Consider the following 16,167-nt stretch of genomic DNA (forward strand, 5'->3'; position numbering starts at 1 on the left):
TTACTGTGAAATCTGGGACAAATCTGAGGAGTACCGGAAAAAAATCAAGTGCCTTCACATTGTGATTCTAAGCAGAATGATATCATCCTAGGTTATTGACATCAGTTAATTTGGAAGGGTGTAACTCTGCTCAGGATGAAACAGTGCTATGATATGCAGCACTTCCCCAAAGTTGGACTGCAAGTAATGCAAGCAAAATGAAGGGAAAGCACAACTTTCAAAGCACCCGTTTCAAGACATATTCATGCTGTCATCTTATTGTTTTTTTATGAACAGCAGTAACTTCTAAGAAGGTTTATGTGCCTTGCCAAACACTCAGGTCAGCAAGAGGGCCTTGTTCTCTGGGCCTGCCATCATTTGAGCTGTACTGCATACTGAATGGGACTTTTCCAGACATGTTGTTGCTCTTAAGAAATCCCCATCACCGCCTCCCTTTCAGAAGGCAGCAAGAACAAGGTGGCGGGTTTAGAGTTGAGAACAAGCCTGCTAGCAGGTTTATTTGCTGTTCAAACTCAGCATGATTTAACTTCCCTCCCAAGGTGGGGGGAAAAACCCGTACAAGAATCCTATCCTACTTAAAACAGAAACATTGCACTTGCAAAAACAGGACAACTCTTAATTTCGGCTACAGAGAAGAAACAGGAAGAAACGCCAAATCTCTTTCTGCCTTATTAGTGTTTGGGATTCACGCAAACTAGTCTTATCTACAGGAAAAGCTAATTAAACTGTCTCTCAAAACTAACAATTTTATGGTCTGTTTTCCCTCTTGCATTCCAATATTAATAGGGTTATTTTTTTTCAAAAGAAAGAAAGAAAGAAAGAAAGAAAGAAAGAAAGAAAGAAAGAAAGAAAGAAAGAAAGAAAGAAAGAAAGAAAGAAAGAAAGAAAGGTTGCTTGTCTTATTTTTAAACAGCTAGTTGTGCTTCTGTCTGCCATGCATAACCAGAACCCTACAGAACAGTTGTTCATTTGTGAACGGAGAGAATGTTATGGATTCTTTACCTTGAAGGTCATGATGAGATGAGTGAAATGGAATTCAGCTTCCAAATCCAGCTGGACAGTGACATTTTCCAACCCTACGGGACCAACAGAATACATGGGATATTGTTGCACAGTAAACAAGAACATTGGTCAGGGTTCTAATTTCATCAATTTTTTCCCCTCAAGGGATTCGATTTGTACAAAAATGTGTTTGTTTTTTTGTTCAGAGGCGGTCTATTTTTGAGTGAGGATCCAACAGCTTAATGTCCTACCAAATTTTGTTTTAAAGGCTAGTTGCTGAAGAAACTAAGAGCGCAATCCTAAAAAAATATATACCCTTCTAAGCTTAGAAGGGTGTAATTATGTTTAGGATTCAAGTCTGTCTTGAGTACTTTCTAGAATTTGTTACTAGACTCTCAACATGAGAATACTCAGAGTCTGAATGCTTAGTCTTTAAGTTTGTTATGCTAAGCACATGCATTTGAAAGCAAGTTCTGTATTCAGGATCAAGCACTAGTCAGAGATTAAGTTAGTTATAAACACCAATATGATTTAAAATATTTTCAGCAAGCAATAGAGTTTGCAGTTTTTATTTCACAACTATTTTTTCATAGCAGCTAAAGTACTGCCTATATTTCACAGGATTGTATTTCATTTATTTATTTATAAAAGTTATCGGCCACCTTTTCAAACCTAGCTCACAAAGCAATAAAATAATTTTTAAAACCAACATTAGTATTAATAATACCATTTCAGTATAGATGGTTTTATAGGACCAAGCAGTGACAATATATGTAACTGTATACCTTTATGACCAAAAGTAATTACTAGGGCAGCAACAGAAAGACTTTACCCAATAAATGCACAATTATCAGGGCCATAGGTACACTAAATAAGTTGGACCCTGCAAATGCTAAATAGAGAGAATTAATGGAATGCATCATTCTCCTTTCTCTCTGGAGTTTCCTACATCCCCTAAAAATCTCATCGAGAGGATTGGAGAACTGTCAGAAACACAATGGCCCATTATGCACGGCCGCCGAAACGGCAATTTCGGGTCACATGGAAAACGCAGAGGGGGAAGACACGAAGCACGCTGGTTATGCACGGGACGGGGCGCAACAGCGGCAAAACCCAGAGTAACTGATTATGCGCCGCTTCTGGTTGCGCCCCGGTTACCCGGAAGCCGTGCTTTCTTCCACGTTTCGCTAACGCAGCTTTTTCGGCGGCATGCAACGAAGCTGTGGCCGATTGCAGCCGGCACCATGCGTTATCGGTGATTTTAGTCGCTGCCATTCCACCCCGAATGTGCGTTATTCCCCCTGTGCATAATGGGTCAATGGGATGCAATGTGGTAGGTTGCAGATACACACATACAAAGTAGAAATCACCCTTGCATGAAGTGCAAATCACTTGCATGAAATTTTTCCATAATGGACAAATGTATCAATTAAGTGTATATGTGTGTGTGTGTATATATACACACACAGCCCTATGGCTCTGATAATTGTGCATTCATTTGGTAAAGTCTTCCTGTTACTGCCCTGGTATAATTTTTGGTCATAAAGGTATATAGTTACATAATATATTATCACTAGACTACTATTACTATTACTTTCTTGCACAAATGGAAGTGCAAAACAAAAGACAGACAAGTTGATTTAGCTCAAAGGCTACTTGCTCCCTAATTTCTATTTACACAAGTACTATTGAGAGTACATAGTTGTTATATGGGATCCACTCTGTGGTTTTCTGTTCATTCTTGTCCATGTTTCTTGCGCTCATACTCTATAATCAGGTATTTACACAGTAAAGTACTTTACAATATGACTACCAGTGTTAATGACATTATCATCTTAGTAATCCCCTGAATAGTTCAAAAAAGTACATTTACTGTCTTTCTCTTAACCTATTTTACCTGGGCTTATCTCATTTGTAAACAGATGCTACAAATACAGTTTTCAAGAGCAGCCAGCCAGATGATTCTGGGAGCTCAAGAAGCATGGTGGTGCTCTGTTTCTGTTGCCTCCAGTATACAGCATTCAAAGGTACAGTGCAGCTCTGCATGGAAGTTCCACTTCACTGTCATGGCCAGTAACTACGTTAGGAAACTGGAACTTCTATGTACGAAGGCAGTATTGATCTAGATACCAGAGAGTCCTGAGATGCACAGGAAGCAATTCTAAGGAGAAGTAAACTCAGTTTTATTCAATGCTTATCCCTAAGGAAGTTCTCTTAAGAGTGTACTGATAGCAACTCTGCTTCTGTTATTGCATCAGTCCTTGATGAAAAGCAGAGCTTGCTACATACAAGCTTACAAAATGAATCATGTGCCTTCAAGTCTCAGCTGACTCAAGGTGGCTCCTTCTGCAGTGTGTTCAAGGAACGAGATGAGCAGAGGTAGACTTTCATTGCCTTCCTCTGAACAGTAACTCTGTCTTCCTTGAGAGTCTCCCATTCAAGTAGTAATAACCACAGCTAACCCTGCTTAGCTTCTGAGTTCAGATGAACCCACAAGCTGGACTGTTCAGGTTGTCATAAGTATACTAGGTAGCCTAGAGAAACTTTAAAAACAAAACCTTAGATTTTGCAGCAATAGGATCCTTCAGCTGTGGCCAGGCAGTGCCAAATGGTTGGTGTTTTTTCCCTAGATAACCAGGGCCAGAGCTTTCTCTGTCCTGAGCTCCCAGAAGAGATCAGACCTCTGCTGGAGCTAGCACAGTTCCACAGGGCCTGCAAAATGGAGCTCTTCCACTAGGTATTTGGTCGACTGAACCAACAATATCTACTGGACCAGAACCCCTCCCCGTGAATTCTGAACTGGCCAACCATGGGATAGTTATCATGTTAATGTTGTTCAACCAATCACTTAACCACTGTGATCAGTGTTACCACTGTTATTTTATTAGACATGAGTTATGCTGTACTTATTCCATGTTCTCTCACGTTCTATGTAAACTGCCCTGAACCACAGGGGAGGGCAGTAAATAATAAATAAATATAAATAAAAATTACCAGTGAAAACTGTAAGCACAATAGTCAGTACCTGGAACAGTGCACTCAAAATGATAAACAGCTATCATTTTAATTAAAACATCACTAATAATTTAAGCTAAAACTTTCCTGCTTCATATAGACATGCTTGTTCAGCACAACATGAAGATACTGAGAATACTGAATAAGAAACACCAGAGACAGTCTGACTTAGTTTTATAAACTAAGGCAATGCTCCAAGTATACTCCCTTAGAAGCAAGTCCCACGGTACTCAGCTCCCAAATAACTGAGCTGAACAGGGCTGCAAGATTTTGTGATGGATTTCAGAACTGCCAGTAAATTACAGCAAGATAACCATAACTGTTTTCATGCAATTACTAGATTGCAGCTACAAGTATCAATGCTACAAGTATCAATGCCAAAACACAAGTATAAAATGCTAATATAATTCAGTCTCTGGATGTTGCCATTGTCCAACAAAAACATGGCAGTAACATTTGTCTGCGGAAGACAAAGAGGCCTCTGGCCAACGTAGGGAAGTGGGAGTAATGGCATTTTAGATTCCATTACATTTTGCTGCAGACTTTCTGAATGGCCTTGGCTGAGCTAAGGCTCAACTCTGGTCTTGGTAAAATAAAAGCACCTTTGTCATCAGTGCTATAGGCTATAGTATCTCTCTGCTTTAAAATTATCCTTCTCAAAAACTCTTATGCTCACGATGTTTTTTTCATAGCAGCTATGATGGTATTAGCAGCTATAATAAATATTTGCATGACCAAATGCCAACTCAGCTATAATCACAGGACATGAAGGGAACAAAAGGATCGTTTAGAAAACTAAGTCAGGCTGTTTCTAGTGTTTCTTATTCCTGATATACTGCTTGCTTAAAGGCAGACCATCTTCCAGAATAACCCACATAATCACAAATTAAGTATGTCACAAGCAGAGAGCAGCAATGCCAACTGTCTCCTGGTTTAAATATTTACAGAAGCCTCAAGGCTTGCTCCTCTGTCAAACACCCTCACCCAACCTCTTCCCCAACAGCTTGTAGCTACCCGCCCAGCTTTAAGTAGTTGAGGCTAGTACGCAACCATTCTCCTTCCTTCTCTTTGCTACTCTCCCCATGCCTACTTCCCAAGGGGTGGAAAAGTGAGAGAGAAGACACAAATGGTGGGGCAGAAATCCCCACTGAGCTGTCAGGAAAAGCAGAACCTATATAGAAATATCTTCAATGAAATACTTTCTTTCCCCACTACAAGTTGGACAGTTCCAGATGGATAACCCCCATTATGGCACATGCCATAAGTCACTGTGTAGCAATGAATGAAAGACTTGAAACAGGGACTGTTCTACCTCTTCAGCAATGGAATGATTCCAGGGAAAACATATCCTCCTATGCTCACTTTAACTTCACAGGGGAAAGGGATCAGGGCAAGTGTGCGTGAAACCTATCTTTTTTCATAACTAAATGTCTTGATCTGTTGTCTTTTTACAATATTTTGAAGTGTATAGGAAAACATTGCTTGAAAAAAAAATACCAGCTCTAGTTTTACAGAAAGAAAATATCTGTTGTGTTTAACACACCGAAATTAGGAAGTGGAAGTAGTAATCCCAAGGTAGAGATCATAATGAGCACATAGGGCAACTATTTCCACATAAATAGCATACCGTTCTCCGACTGCCACCAGAGTTTGAGTCGGTTTGGAGCAAAGGTAGTGACCACATTTTCAATTCGGTGGCTATCAGGATTGATTGTCTCATGGAATGGGTCCCGTGAATCGCAGATAAAACATTTTTTATCCTCCTGTAATTAAGCAGATTAATCAATCAGTCTTGCAGAGGCTTCCATCCTGTTCCACTCAATCCACCAAGCACACAATTCACAACTCTTGAGTATATGCCATCTAGACCCGAGTATATGCCATCTAGACATACTTCTTTTTAGGTTGTCTGAAAGCTCTGAACTTAAGCTTTTATCACATCTATTTCACTTAATTATTCAAATGCCCTTCTTGAAAGAGAAGGGGAGACAGAGAGACTGTCCAGCATTTTTGTGAAAGTTTCATTCAGCTTCACTTGAGTCTCTCTATCCTCCTTTAGCAATTCTTTGTTTTCCTGCAATCCAACTAACAGTTTTGACTGGCTTTCTGCTTGTGATGTATGCAAGTTAAAGTTTTTTGTTTGCAACATGTTTAGCATTCTAATCCTCAAATTCTTTATTTTTGTACATTGATTTGCTAATTATTTGTGCTGTTTTGGGTTCTCTTCCTTTTAAAGGAATCCTTCCTACTAGGATAGCTGCCTTGACTCAACACACAAACCATACATTAAAGCTGAATTTCTGCTAATGTTGTTTTGGACAGGCTTGACTCTCCAGATTCTTCCAACTTTCTTTTAACTCATCCATTCTTTTATGAGAAGTCTCATCTTTTGATATTAGATTCCAGCAAGTTGGTCTTTCTGGGCCATTCTCTACTTTTATTTATACTGAACTGGATGGTACAATCAGTTCAACAAAACATACATCTTATCCTTATCCATGGTTCCTCTTAATATTTGTGAAACTGGCATGGGGTGATGGTGCAGCATGTCCGGGGTGTCCAAGTTGGAATAGGGCCAATCAGCGCTCCGCAGGACTCTGAATCGTCGTGGAGAGGCAGGGTGGAATGGCTACTGCCTTCCCCCCCTCCCAAAGATCTGTGGCTGCCTCCACAGTGCTCCGAAGCATCCCGGGGATGGAAGGTGGAATGCCTGCCGCCTCTCCACCTCCCAAATCCCTGTGGCTGCCTCTGTGGGGATCCGCGGGGTTCTAAAGCATTGCAGGGGCAGAAGGTCAATCGCCGCCTCCCCCACTCAAAGTCCTGCAGCTACCTCCACGGGGCTCTGCAGTGCCACAGGGACGGAGGGTGCAATTGCCGTCACCTCCCCCTCCCAAAGCCCTGCAGCTGCCTCCGTGCCACCACATGATCCTCTGCAGATACCCAAAAACAGCGCGGGGAATGGCTGCTTCCTTCCTCCACCCCCAACATCCCATGGGCACCTGTGTGCTCTTTGCACTGCTGCTCCTGAGGAGGGGGGCTACAGCCCATTGTATTTTGCATACAACAGGCTTATCTACTAGTAACAATAATAATAGTCTTAAAAATTATTTCTAACCTACCCTTACCTGAAGGCTCAGGGCAGGTAACAGTATATATAAAAATAATAATACAACAATTGATATATTAAAAGGTTCTACCATGGAATTAGTTCAAAACCAGCTTTTATTTCCCAGCGGAAGAGCACGGCAGATATTAACTATGGTGAAGGCTTGGCTGATGTTTGGGGCAGGGAGGCCAGTATTTCAGTGATATTTCTGGCCTCAACCGCAGGCCTGGCAGAACAGCTCTGTTTTACAGACCCTGCAGGCCTGCCCCAAGTCCTGATCTCTCCACGGAGAACATGCCATCAAGCCAGGGCCAGGACTGAAAAGATCCTGTCAGTTTGACATCCTTGGGGCTAGGGATTTTGAGTAGGTTCTGTTGACTTGATCTTAAGCTCCTTTGGGGAACAAAGAACAGGAAGTGGTCCCACAGGTATGAAGATCCCAAACAGTTTTGCAGGTTATAACCAGCACCTTGAACCTGCTCTGATCTTCAATCTGGAGCTAGTGCAGCAGGTCAAATATGCTGGGTCCCAAAAACTCCAGCCTAGGATACATTAAACAACATTGGGGAGAGAGTAGCTCCCTGTGGAACCCCACATATCAGGGCATGCTGCTGGGAAATTCTCTCCCCTAGAGCCACTCTCTGTCACCAACCCTGGAGAAAACCATTGCAGTAATTTGAGGGCTGTACCTCTTATCTCCATACCAGCTAGGCATTGGGCAAGCAGCCCATGATTGACTATGCCAAACACTGCTGTTAGATCTAATAAAAGCAGCAGCATTGACCTGCCTAGATCCAGTTCTTTTCAGAGATCATCCAGGAGGGTGACCAGAGCCATCTCCACCCCGAGGCCAGGTCAGAAGCTGGACTGGAATGGATCAAGAGTCAAAACTGTTCAGCAACTGCCCAATCAAACAATATATCATTTGTATGTGCAGTTTCTTCTTTTGGCCTGTTAAAGCTGTTATCATTATTTCTTCCCATACGTCCAAGTTCTAGCCCTATCCCAAGTTAGGTAGCATAAAATAGTCATGTCATCCCTAAGGGATGAGACATCATCAACAGGATGTTTCCCAGCTGTTCGTAGCTCCCCACTCTGGGAAGAACTTCTCTGCCTCCTTCTCAGTTTTTGTTTTTTTAAGGAAAAGTTGTGTTTCATTCTGATTTGCTAATGTGAAACTAGATACATTTCCTTTCCTGTGGTTGTTTTCTACTTGAGTATATGATGTTTATGTTTTTATGCAAAGTCCTAGAAAAAGAACGGTTTGCCTTCATTCATTCTTTCAGCTCTACAACTACAATTGTACTGAAGTTGTTACGATGCATTAAACAAGAAAATAGATGAGGAAATAGTCTAGACAGAGTTCACACAATGTAATTGGAAGAAAAACCCTGAATGTTTCTTACAAATACATTGGGACACATTGTGCACAGTAAGTGTCCTAACTGTAACTCTCCTAAGTAAAAAAATTCCAACTAAAGAATATCACAGTGCAATCACAAACACAGTCACAACCCCTAAGGCTGTTTAGAATGGTGATGTAAATCACTTGAGCCGCAAGCATTGAGGTTCGCTAGTTACAGGAGCCATGCCTGAACAGAGATAATACAATATCGGCTCCCATGTCTGCACTGAACACATAGTTTTTAAAAATCTTTTTAAAGTCTTCCCCGCCTCCCCCATTAAGATTGCGAGCCAATTTGGATCCCCACCAGGGAGAAAAGTAAATGAAGCAACTGAAATAAATTCTACATTTGGTATACCACATTCCAAAGTGTTTTAATGAAAATTGTTACATTAATTCACCATCCATCCAGCACGCAATCCAACAGAATATCTGTTCCATATGGAAATGTTATTTAAAAGGGGGGAAATAGATCTATGTCACATGCCCTTATGTAACTAGGAAATGTGCCAAAGGGATACTTCATTGCTACATACTCTTTGATTACGCAGTTCTTAATTCTACATGCTGTTATATGCTGTTACCCGCCACAAGCCTTAGGGGAGTGGCAGACTATAAATCCTAATAATAATAATAATAATAATAATAATAATAATAATAATAATAATAATAATAATACATGTCAGAGCTCTAAGGTAAAAACGCAGACCAATTTTGGAATTTAAAAATCTGTAGATTAATACCTCATGATATATGGGGGGGGGGAAAACTCATACACATATTGGCCCCCATGGATGCATTATTTTCTCAGATGATTATCTGAGCAGGAGAATAAATAGGAGTCTAGTGGCCCTTTTAAGACTATGCTTTTTATTAGGTGACATCTGAATCCAAAAAGTTCAGGCAGGAATACATTTTCTACTTTTTAAGGTATGACTGGACTCCTGTCTTATTATGATTTCCCCCACTTGTTGCTCTAAAGTTAAGCTCTGTTTGTGTACCAGTGCGCTGACAGAAGTCTCTCAACTGGAAAACTGGTAAATGGAAAACTAGCAACAATTTGTGGGGCATCTCTGTGCCACTGCAAAGCATCCTGGGATATACTTGTAGCACTGCATGTGGCAGCTGTTTTGGACATCAACTCGTCTTGGGAGAGGGCTTTCCAAATGAACAGAAGCACAACTATTTTATCATGCCTTATTGAACTTTCTTTGCTTCAAGACGGGGGGGGGGGGTGTGAAACAGGCAAATGGGAGAAATTCCTATGATATCACACCCAAAAGGACACATCTTTTGTTACAGCTTGGAGCCTAGGGGCAAAGTTTTGAATTTTCCCCTAGGAATGTCTGTATTTTGGGACAAAGCCCCAAGGAGTTTGAATTCAGAGTTTTCATTGATATCACAAGAAACTTCCAGGGAAGAGTACTTATGCTCATAATCCTGGGAGACAGTAGTTTGATGCATTTAAGGAGCAAAAACAAACAAGAGCAGGAAACTGCAGGACACATGCAACTGTACAAACAAATCTGTGCCTGAGGGATGCAGTCTGCTTCCTCTCAACCCTTAGGCAGCACCAGATGTTCCTACTTATCTAGAGAGGGTGAGGGGCAGCTTGGACAGCCAAGGGGAGAAAACGGAAGAGGAGGAGGAGGCAACATAGAGATCAATTTTACTTGAATGATGAATTCCACACATTTCAAAATTTCTGGCAATGTTACATTCCTGGCAATTTTACATGCTTAAATTATACCATTCTCTGGTTGTTCAGCTATGACTTACCTGAAGGTGACTCACAATACAGTATGGTTCAGGTTTTTGTAGACCACAAGTGGAGGTGACAGAAAGCTTGGAGGCTCGCCCAATTAGCAAGTCTCCAGTAGCTGGATAGCAACTCCCCTCAGCACATCCATAGCTGAATTCTGGTTCCTGACCTACTACAGTGGCCCAGAGGCCTACAAATATGAAAAGAGAACCAAGAGCAGATTAGTAGCTGAAAGAGAAACTTTTCAGCAGTGGAGATTCCACTATCACAATCAGCTTACATTTACGTCACCAGAAGTTCCAGAATAAGGAAGATCAATTATGTATTACAGAACTGTGAAATTCCAGAATAGGCAACATCACCTTAAAATGATCTATCTGGCAATGGTTTTATGAGTTTGTGAGCTTTGCTGAAGTCATCCGTTTCTGTCTTATAACAGGCTCAAAGCATTCTCAACTCTATGGCTATTGTGAAATTAGACAAGTAGCAACAATATCTAGCTTGCTTAAAGTGTACTAGCCATAAAATCCGCAACACTGGGATTTCTTCACACTGCTGATTCTCAAGGGGGAAGGGTACCCCATTGTGCCATGACCATAAAAGTAACTGTGGGATGGGATAAACAGTCACCTGAGACATCCTCTCATTCCAGATCCCTGCATGCAGCCTCATTTCATCTCCACCTCTGAGGGGGATTTTTGTCACAACAGACAGAAAATGAGGTGAGGAAAGAGCCACGAGCTCCTGCTTCGGTAGACAATTGTCAATACTTCGAAAGACGCACCACTGTTTGGCCCACAACAAGAAACATCCACAAGACCCATTATGCACAGGGGGGGGAATAACGCACATTCGGGGTGGAATGGCGGCGACTAAGATCACGGATAACGCACGGTGCCGGCTGCAACCGGCCGCAGCTTCAGTGCATGCCGCCGAAAATGCCGTGTTAGTGAAATGCGGAAGAAAGCGCAGCTTCCGGGTGACCGGGGTGCAACCAGAAGCGGCGCCCGGATCACCACGTGCATATTCGGTTACTCTGGGTTTTGCCGCCGTAACGCCCCCTCCCGTGCATAACTGGTGTGCATCGCGTCTTCCCCCTCCGTGTTTTCCATGTGACCCGAAATCGCCGTTTCGGTGGCTGTGCATAATGGGCCCAAGTGATAATGGAGCTCAAAACAATTGCCTGGTTGGATTTATTGCTGCTCACCTGGTTCTAAGGGCTTAATATCCTTGCTCCATTTACAGGGGGAAAGAAAGGTCACATGTGTCTGCATTAAAATGTACTAGAGGAAAGGGAAGAGATTACGACCAATTCTGCAATATATATACTCCATAATTCACAAATTATGTTGCCATCCTGGTGACCAAGTTTCTAACAGCTATAAGATGGACTGGAATTTAACTGGCGATGCTTTTCATGCTATGGAGACGGAGGGGGGAGAGGATGCTTAACCCAGAGAATTTCAGCCTTTCGGCACTAAGAATCTGTTCCAAAACTAAATGCCCTGAGTTTTAAACCAAGCTGCGGGGGGGGGGGGGGGAGTCCTCCCTACACTCTCCTGTTAAGTTACTTGGGAGTTAACCTGGCTGGATGGAAACAGTGGCTGGCCTAGTGCATGAAGCCAGATGTTGGGCTGGAAGGAAGGCTAGTCTGAAGCAGTACAGCTGTTCTTAGGGCTTCCTTTAGGAGTATAAGGTCACCTAGACATGCCATCCGGCTGGTTGTAATTCCAGGAAGGTGGGAAGAGCTTCTCTCTCAAGGGACAGAGGCAGAACAGGAGGCTGGCCTTTCAGAGGGGGAAAGGGTCTTAGCCAGCTCTGCAAAGAAGCCCGCCAGTATTTCTCCTGCAGCTCCTTCTCCCCGGGTGAGGGGGACACAGTCCAGCTGTGCTGGGGATCTTCCAGCGGTGGAGAACGAGCAGGCAGTTAAAGCCATATGGCGCCAGACGAATTCTCTTTCCAAATTGGGGCGGGGGGGGGGGGGAAGTGGCACATATGCAAGCGGTGTTCAAGGCAGAGTGATGTCCTGTTCACCAACTCCCAGGAGGAACAGAAATCGGGGTAGAAAGGACCATGAAAAACCCAAAGGCTTTAAAAGGGGGTGCATATGGAGGGCTGCTCCCCTGAAGACGCCTGTTTTCTGGGTTCCCAGAAGTCTAGGGCGGCTTCAGATGAGAGAGGTTTGCCTGTCCAGTTGGACAGGAATGGATCTGGGTGTGTGGCGGGCCCCGCGCATGAATGCATCCCCCCCCCCATGAACTGCCTTTTCGCACTTCCCCAGGTTGCAAGGAGAAGCGCCGCCCTCTCCCACCCACCGCTCCGGAGGGCTGCCCCCCCCCATCCAAGGGCTCAGGCTCAGCAGACGGTGAGAGTTTGTTTTTAATTGGCCAGATTAAAAGGTGCTCTTTCTCTTTCTCCGCTCGCTTGCTTGCTGAAGAGGGGGATTTGAGCTGCAAGGAAAAATGCCGCCTCCAAAGGGTGCCAGGCAATTAAATGATAACTCCCCCCATCCCGGTAAAGAAAAACCCAGCGCAATTAACCCTGGCATTTACAGTATAATCCTATGTTCTGTTACTCTGGATTTCACCAGGGATAGTCTGGATTAAGAGCACAGGGTACCCTTAACGTCTAAACATGCAGGAACACGAGACTGTAGCCCTAGTCAGAGAGAACCGCTGCTCTGGGGGACTTTGAGGGACGCCTGCTAAGGACCAGCGATCTTATGGCAGCGTGAACCTTTTCCTGTGCAACCCAACAAAGTCCGTGCTCTGGGTGGTTTGCGGATAAATCTAAGCCAGAGCGACAGGCCTGTGCCCCGAGGAGCTTGCAGCCTCCATGCGGCCGGGGAAGGCGGGGAAAAGGGCTTTAAAGACCATCTAATCGACGGTTCAGGAATGCAGCTCCACACAATCGCCTTCCTAGGCTGCCCCAGATGCGCCCTCCCGGTCATGCCCCAGGCATTTCTGTCCTGCAACCACCCTACTTCTCTAGAACTTTTCAAAAGGCTCCTCTGAATGAAAGAAACCCACCCGACCCAAGTTCTTCTCGGCTCGGAGCGGGCTCTTGGCTGGGACACGCCAACGGCGTCCAAACAATAAGGCAGGAGATTACTTCTTTTGAAAAATAAAATAAAATCACAATAATGCTTCATTACCTAGGAAGCAGCAGACGTGCACCTGGAAGAGCCCCATCGCCCGCCTTCTGCTCGGGCAGAAGAAAGAAGGCACCCCGCTTCGCTTCGCTTCGCTTGGCTTCCTGCAGGAGACTCAGGAAAGAGAGCGAGATGAATCAAAGGCATGCACTGCCGCGCGCCCCCACCCCCCGCCGCCCCTTGAGCAATCGGGACATGCCGCGCTGCTCTCCTTACCGCGGAGCGCCCTCTGCTCCTTCCAGCCCGCCCGGCCCGTGTGGGAGAGAGGAAAGCGGGAGGCTCCCCCACGCAAGCGCCGAAGGGGCCGGGAGCCAGCCCTCTCCGGGGAGCGCGGCCGCAGAGACCCTCGAGGGCCGCCCCAGGACGCCTGTCCTTTGTCTCCCGCCCGGAGCTGCCCGCTGACAGTTGTTTACCTCGGAGCCTTCAGGTTATTTCTGGTCCAAATATTTAGATCTGGCGCTTCGCTTCGCTATCCTCATCGGTTGGTTCACACTTCAGAGGAATCAAACCGGAATCCAATGACATCTTGAAGGCAAACTTTTATTCCAGCATCAATTTATCAGAGGACTCTGGGATTCTGGAAGGCAGCATAGGACATATGCTCAATTGAATAAAATGTAACAACCTAGGACATTTAACATGTACTGCTTACAATGCAATTTCAGCTTCTGGGCATTCACAATACCTGTGGTAATTCTACCCTTCTACATCAAATAATTTTGTCCTGTCCCCCCATCCCCCCCCAATTTAAAGAAGCTCAGGGCTACTGAAAGGATCCCCACATTCAACATTTCATCTCCCCAACAACCCTATGCCAGGTTAGGCTAAACGACTGACTGAGGCAGATATATTCAGTGAAATGTATGGAAAGCAGATATCTGAACTTTCTGGCCCTAATGGAACACTGGTTATAAGAAAAAACACGTGCAATTTAACCTCCTCTGTAAACAGCAAATTCTCTATTTCAGTATGTTGGTTCAGCCTGGGGAGACCCAGGTTCAAATTCCTGTTCACCATGAAATTTGCCAGATTATCTGTGGCCAGTCATTCTCTGTCAGACTTTCCTCACATTTTACATTTAAAATTTAATCACTGATATATTTTACAACAATTTAATCATTACTACATATTCCATGCTACATAGATTATCATTTCTACATACCAGCCACATCTTTTAATATACTGAGCTTAAAATCCTTGGCATGCTTCTTTTGCAACTGAATTGCTTGTTAGTTATCCATTTATTAAAAACGTAGCTTATTAATTTTGATATATACTTTGCATCCAGTTCCAGAATTCTGGGCTGCAGTCCATATTCTGAAGTACATTAAGTAAAAAATGGCCACATTAGGTTATCAAATGCTTTCTCTGAAAAATTAAAATGCATCTATTATAATTTGGATATCAGCTTTCATGTACCTCTTTGGTACAAAGTTTGATCAGCATGTATTACATTTGGTATGCATGTTCTTAATCCTTCTGTCATTATTGTGGTGACAATTTTGTAATCTACATTCAGTAGATTAAAGGGGGGAATGCTTTACATCTCAAAGCATTGTCCATGTTTTAATCATGTAAAGAAAAATTACCTTTTGTCATTCCTGCATCTACTGGCCATCAACTTCATTGGATACCCTCTTGTTCTAGTATTTTGGGAGAGGAATGTTGCTTCAGACCCTTAGTCATCTTGGTCGCCCTCTTCTGTAGTTTTTCCAGCTCTGCAATGTCCTTTTTGAGATACAGTGACCAGTACTCCAAGTGAGTGGCAATGTAGATCTATTTTTCAGTCCCTTTCCTAGTGATTCCCAGCACAATATTTTTTCCCTATTGCTGTGGCACGGCAATGCTATCTTCCACTCTCAGACTCAGCAAGCTCAGTCACTTAACTATAAGGTATAGTGATATCTTTATCTGAAATATGGAGCAGCCTAACCATGAAAAATGGTGGCTAACTGTGGAATTATGCCGCACAAATTGAAATAAGGGTTCCAAATTTCGGTGTGTTGAGTGTACAGGAGCAGGCTCTGTTAAAAAGTTGACATCCACAGTTGTTTCATTTCTCCAAGTCACTTTCAGTAAACTATCTTGCTGTATGTGAATTTTTGTAGCACTTTCAACAGCTAAGGTGCTTCATCCATGTAGGTCATACAACAACCCTGAAAGGTAGGCCAGTCTTATCATGTCCATGTTACAGATGGACTGAACAGAGAAAGAGGGGAAATTTGAACTTGGGACCTCTAGATAACAGCTCATCTATTTAGAATGCAACACTTTCACACATCTCATAGATTTGGTTGTTCAGTTATTTATGAAAATGCAGGCCACAACAAACTGCTTCCTATCAAAGGCATCACTGCACTTTTTATTCCACAAATCTAGTGATATTGCCAAATGGCCAAAAATGTTTTAAAGTTTACAGCTAAAGCTTCCTTTAACAAATGGAGGCTTGCTATCCTAGACTACATAGGGTCCTGTTTTAAGCAGCAGCTGAGCTATTATAGAGACTGGCCAAAATTGTTTATTCCACACTCCCCAAACCATCCCCCTTCCATCTGATCCTCAAAAGCAGCAAGCCCAGTGAAGAGAGCTCCTGGAAGAAGTATCTGCCTGCTGGTTGCATTTTTTTTTGTCCAGGAGCTGTTTATAGTGTGGGGGGAGGGTGGCTGGCCATTGACTTGAGCCACACACATTTGTGAGAGGTGAGTCACCAGAAAACACTGAAGGCT

At 43.4% G+C, this 16,167-nt stretch overlaps 1 protein-coding gene across 3 annotated transcripts in view; it reads right to left on the minus strand.

Annotated features, from left to right (window-relative positions):
- Positions 1–13,802, minus strand: part of LAMB1 (laminin subunit beta 1) — a 67,264-nt gene extending 53,462 nt beyond the window's left edge. Inside the window, exons 1-5 of one of the 3 annotated variants that reach the window (XM_077338187.1) lie at positions 13,658–13,802; positions 13,445–13,545; positions 10,308–10,480; positions 5,645–5,780; positions 1,003–1,076 (exon numbers count right to left, since the gene is read on the minus strand). In XM_077338187.1, coding sequence (XP_077194302.1) covers positions 1,003–1,076; positions 5,645–5,780; positions 10,308–10,480; positions 13,445–13,481 — 420 coding nt within the window. In that variant the 5' untranslated portion in view covers positions 13,482–13,545; positions 13,658–13,802. Of the gene's footprint in view, positions 1–1,002; positions 1,077–5,644; positions 5,781–10,307; positions 10,481–11,497; positions 11,776–13,444; positions 13,556–13,657 lie in introns of those variants that run through there. The other 2 variants (XM_077338188.1, XM_077338186.1) reach the window with 2 other exon arrangements.
- Positions 13,803–16,167: the final 2,365 nt, after the last annotated feature.

The sequence above is a fragment of the Paroedura picta genome, chromosome 5 (assembly GCF_049243985.1).
Source record: "Paroedura picta isolate Pp20150507F chromosome 5, Ppicta_v3.0, whole genome shotgun sequence".
In the NCBI taxonomy this organism is placed as follows: domain Eukaryota; kingdom Metazoa; phylum Chordata; class Lepidosauria; order Squamata; family Gekkonidae; genus Paroedura; species Paroedura picta.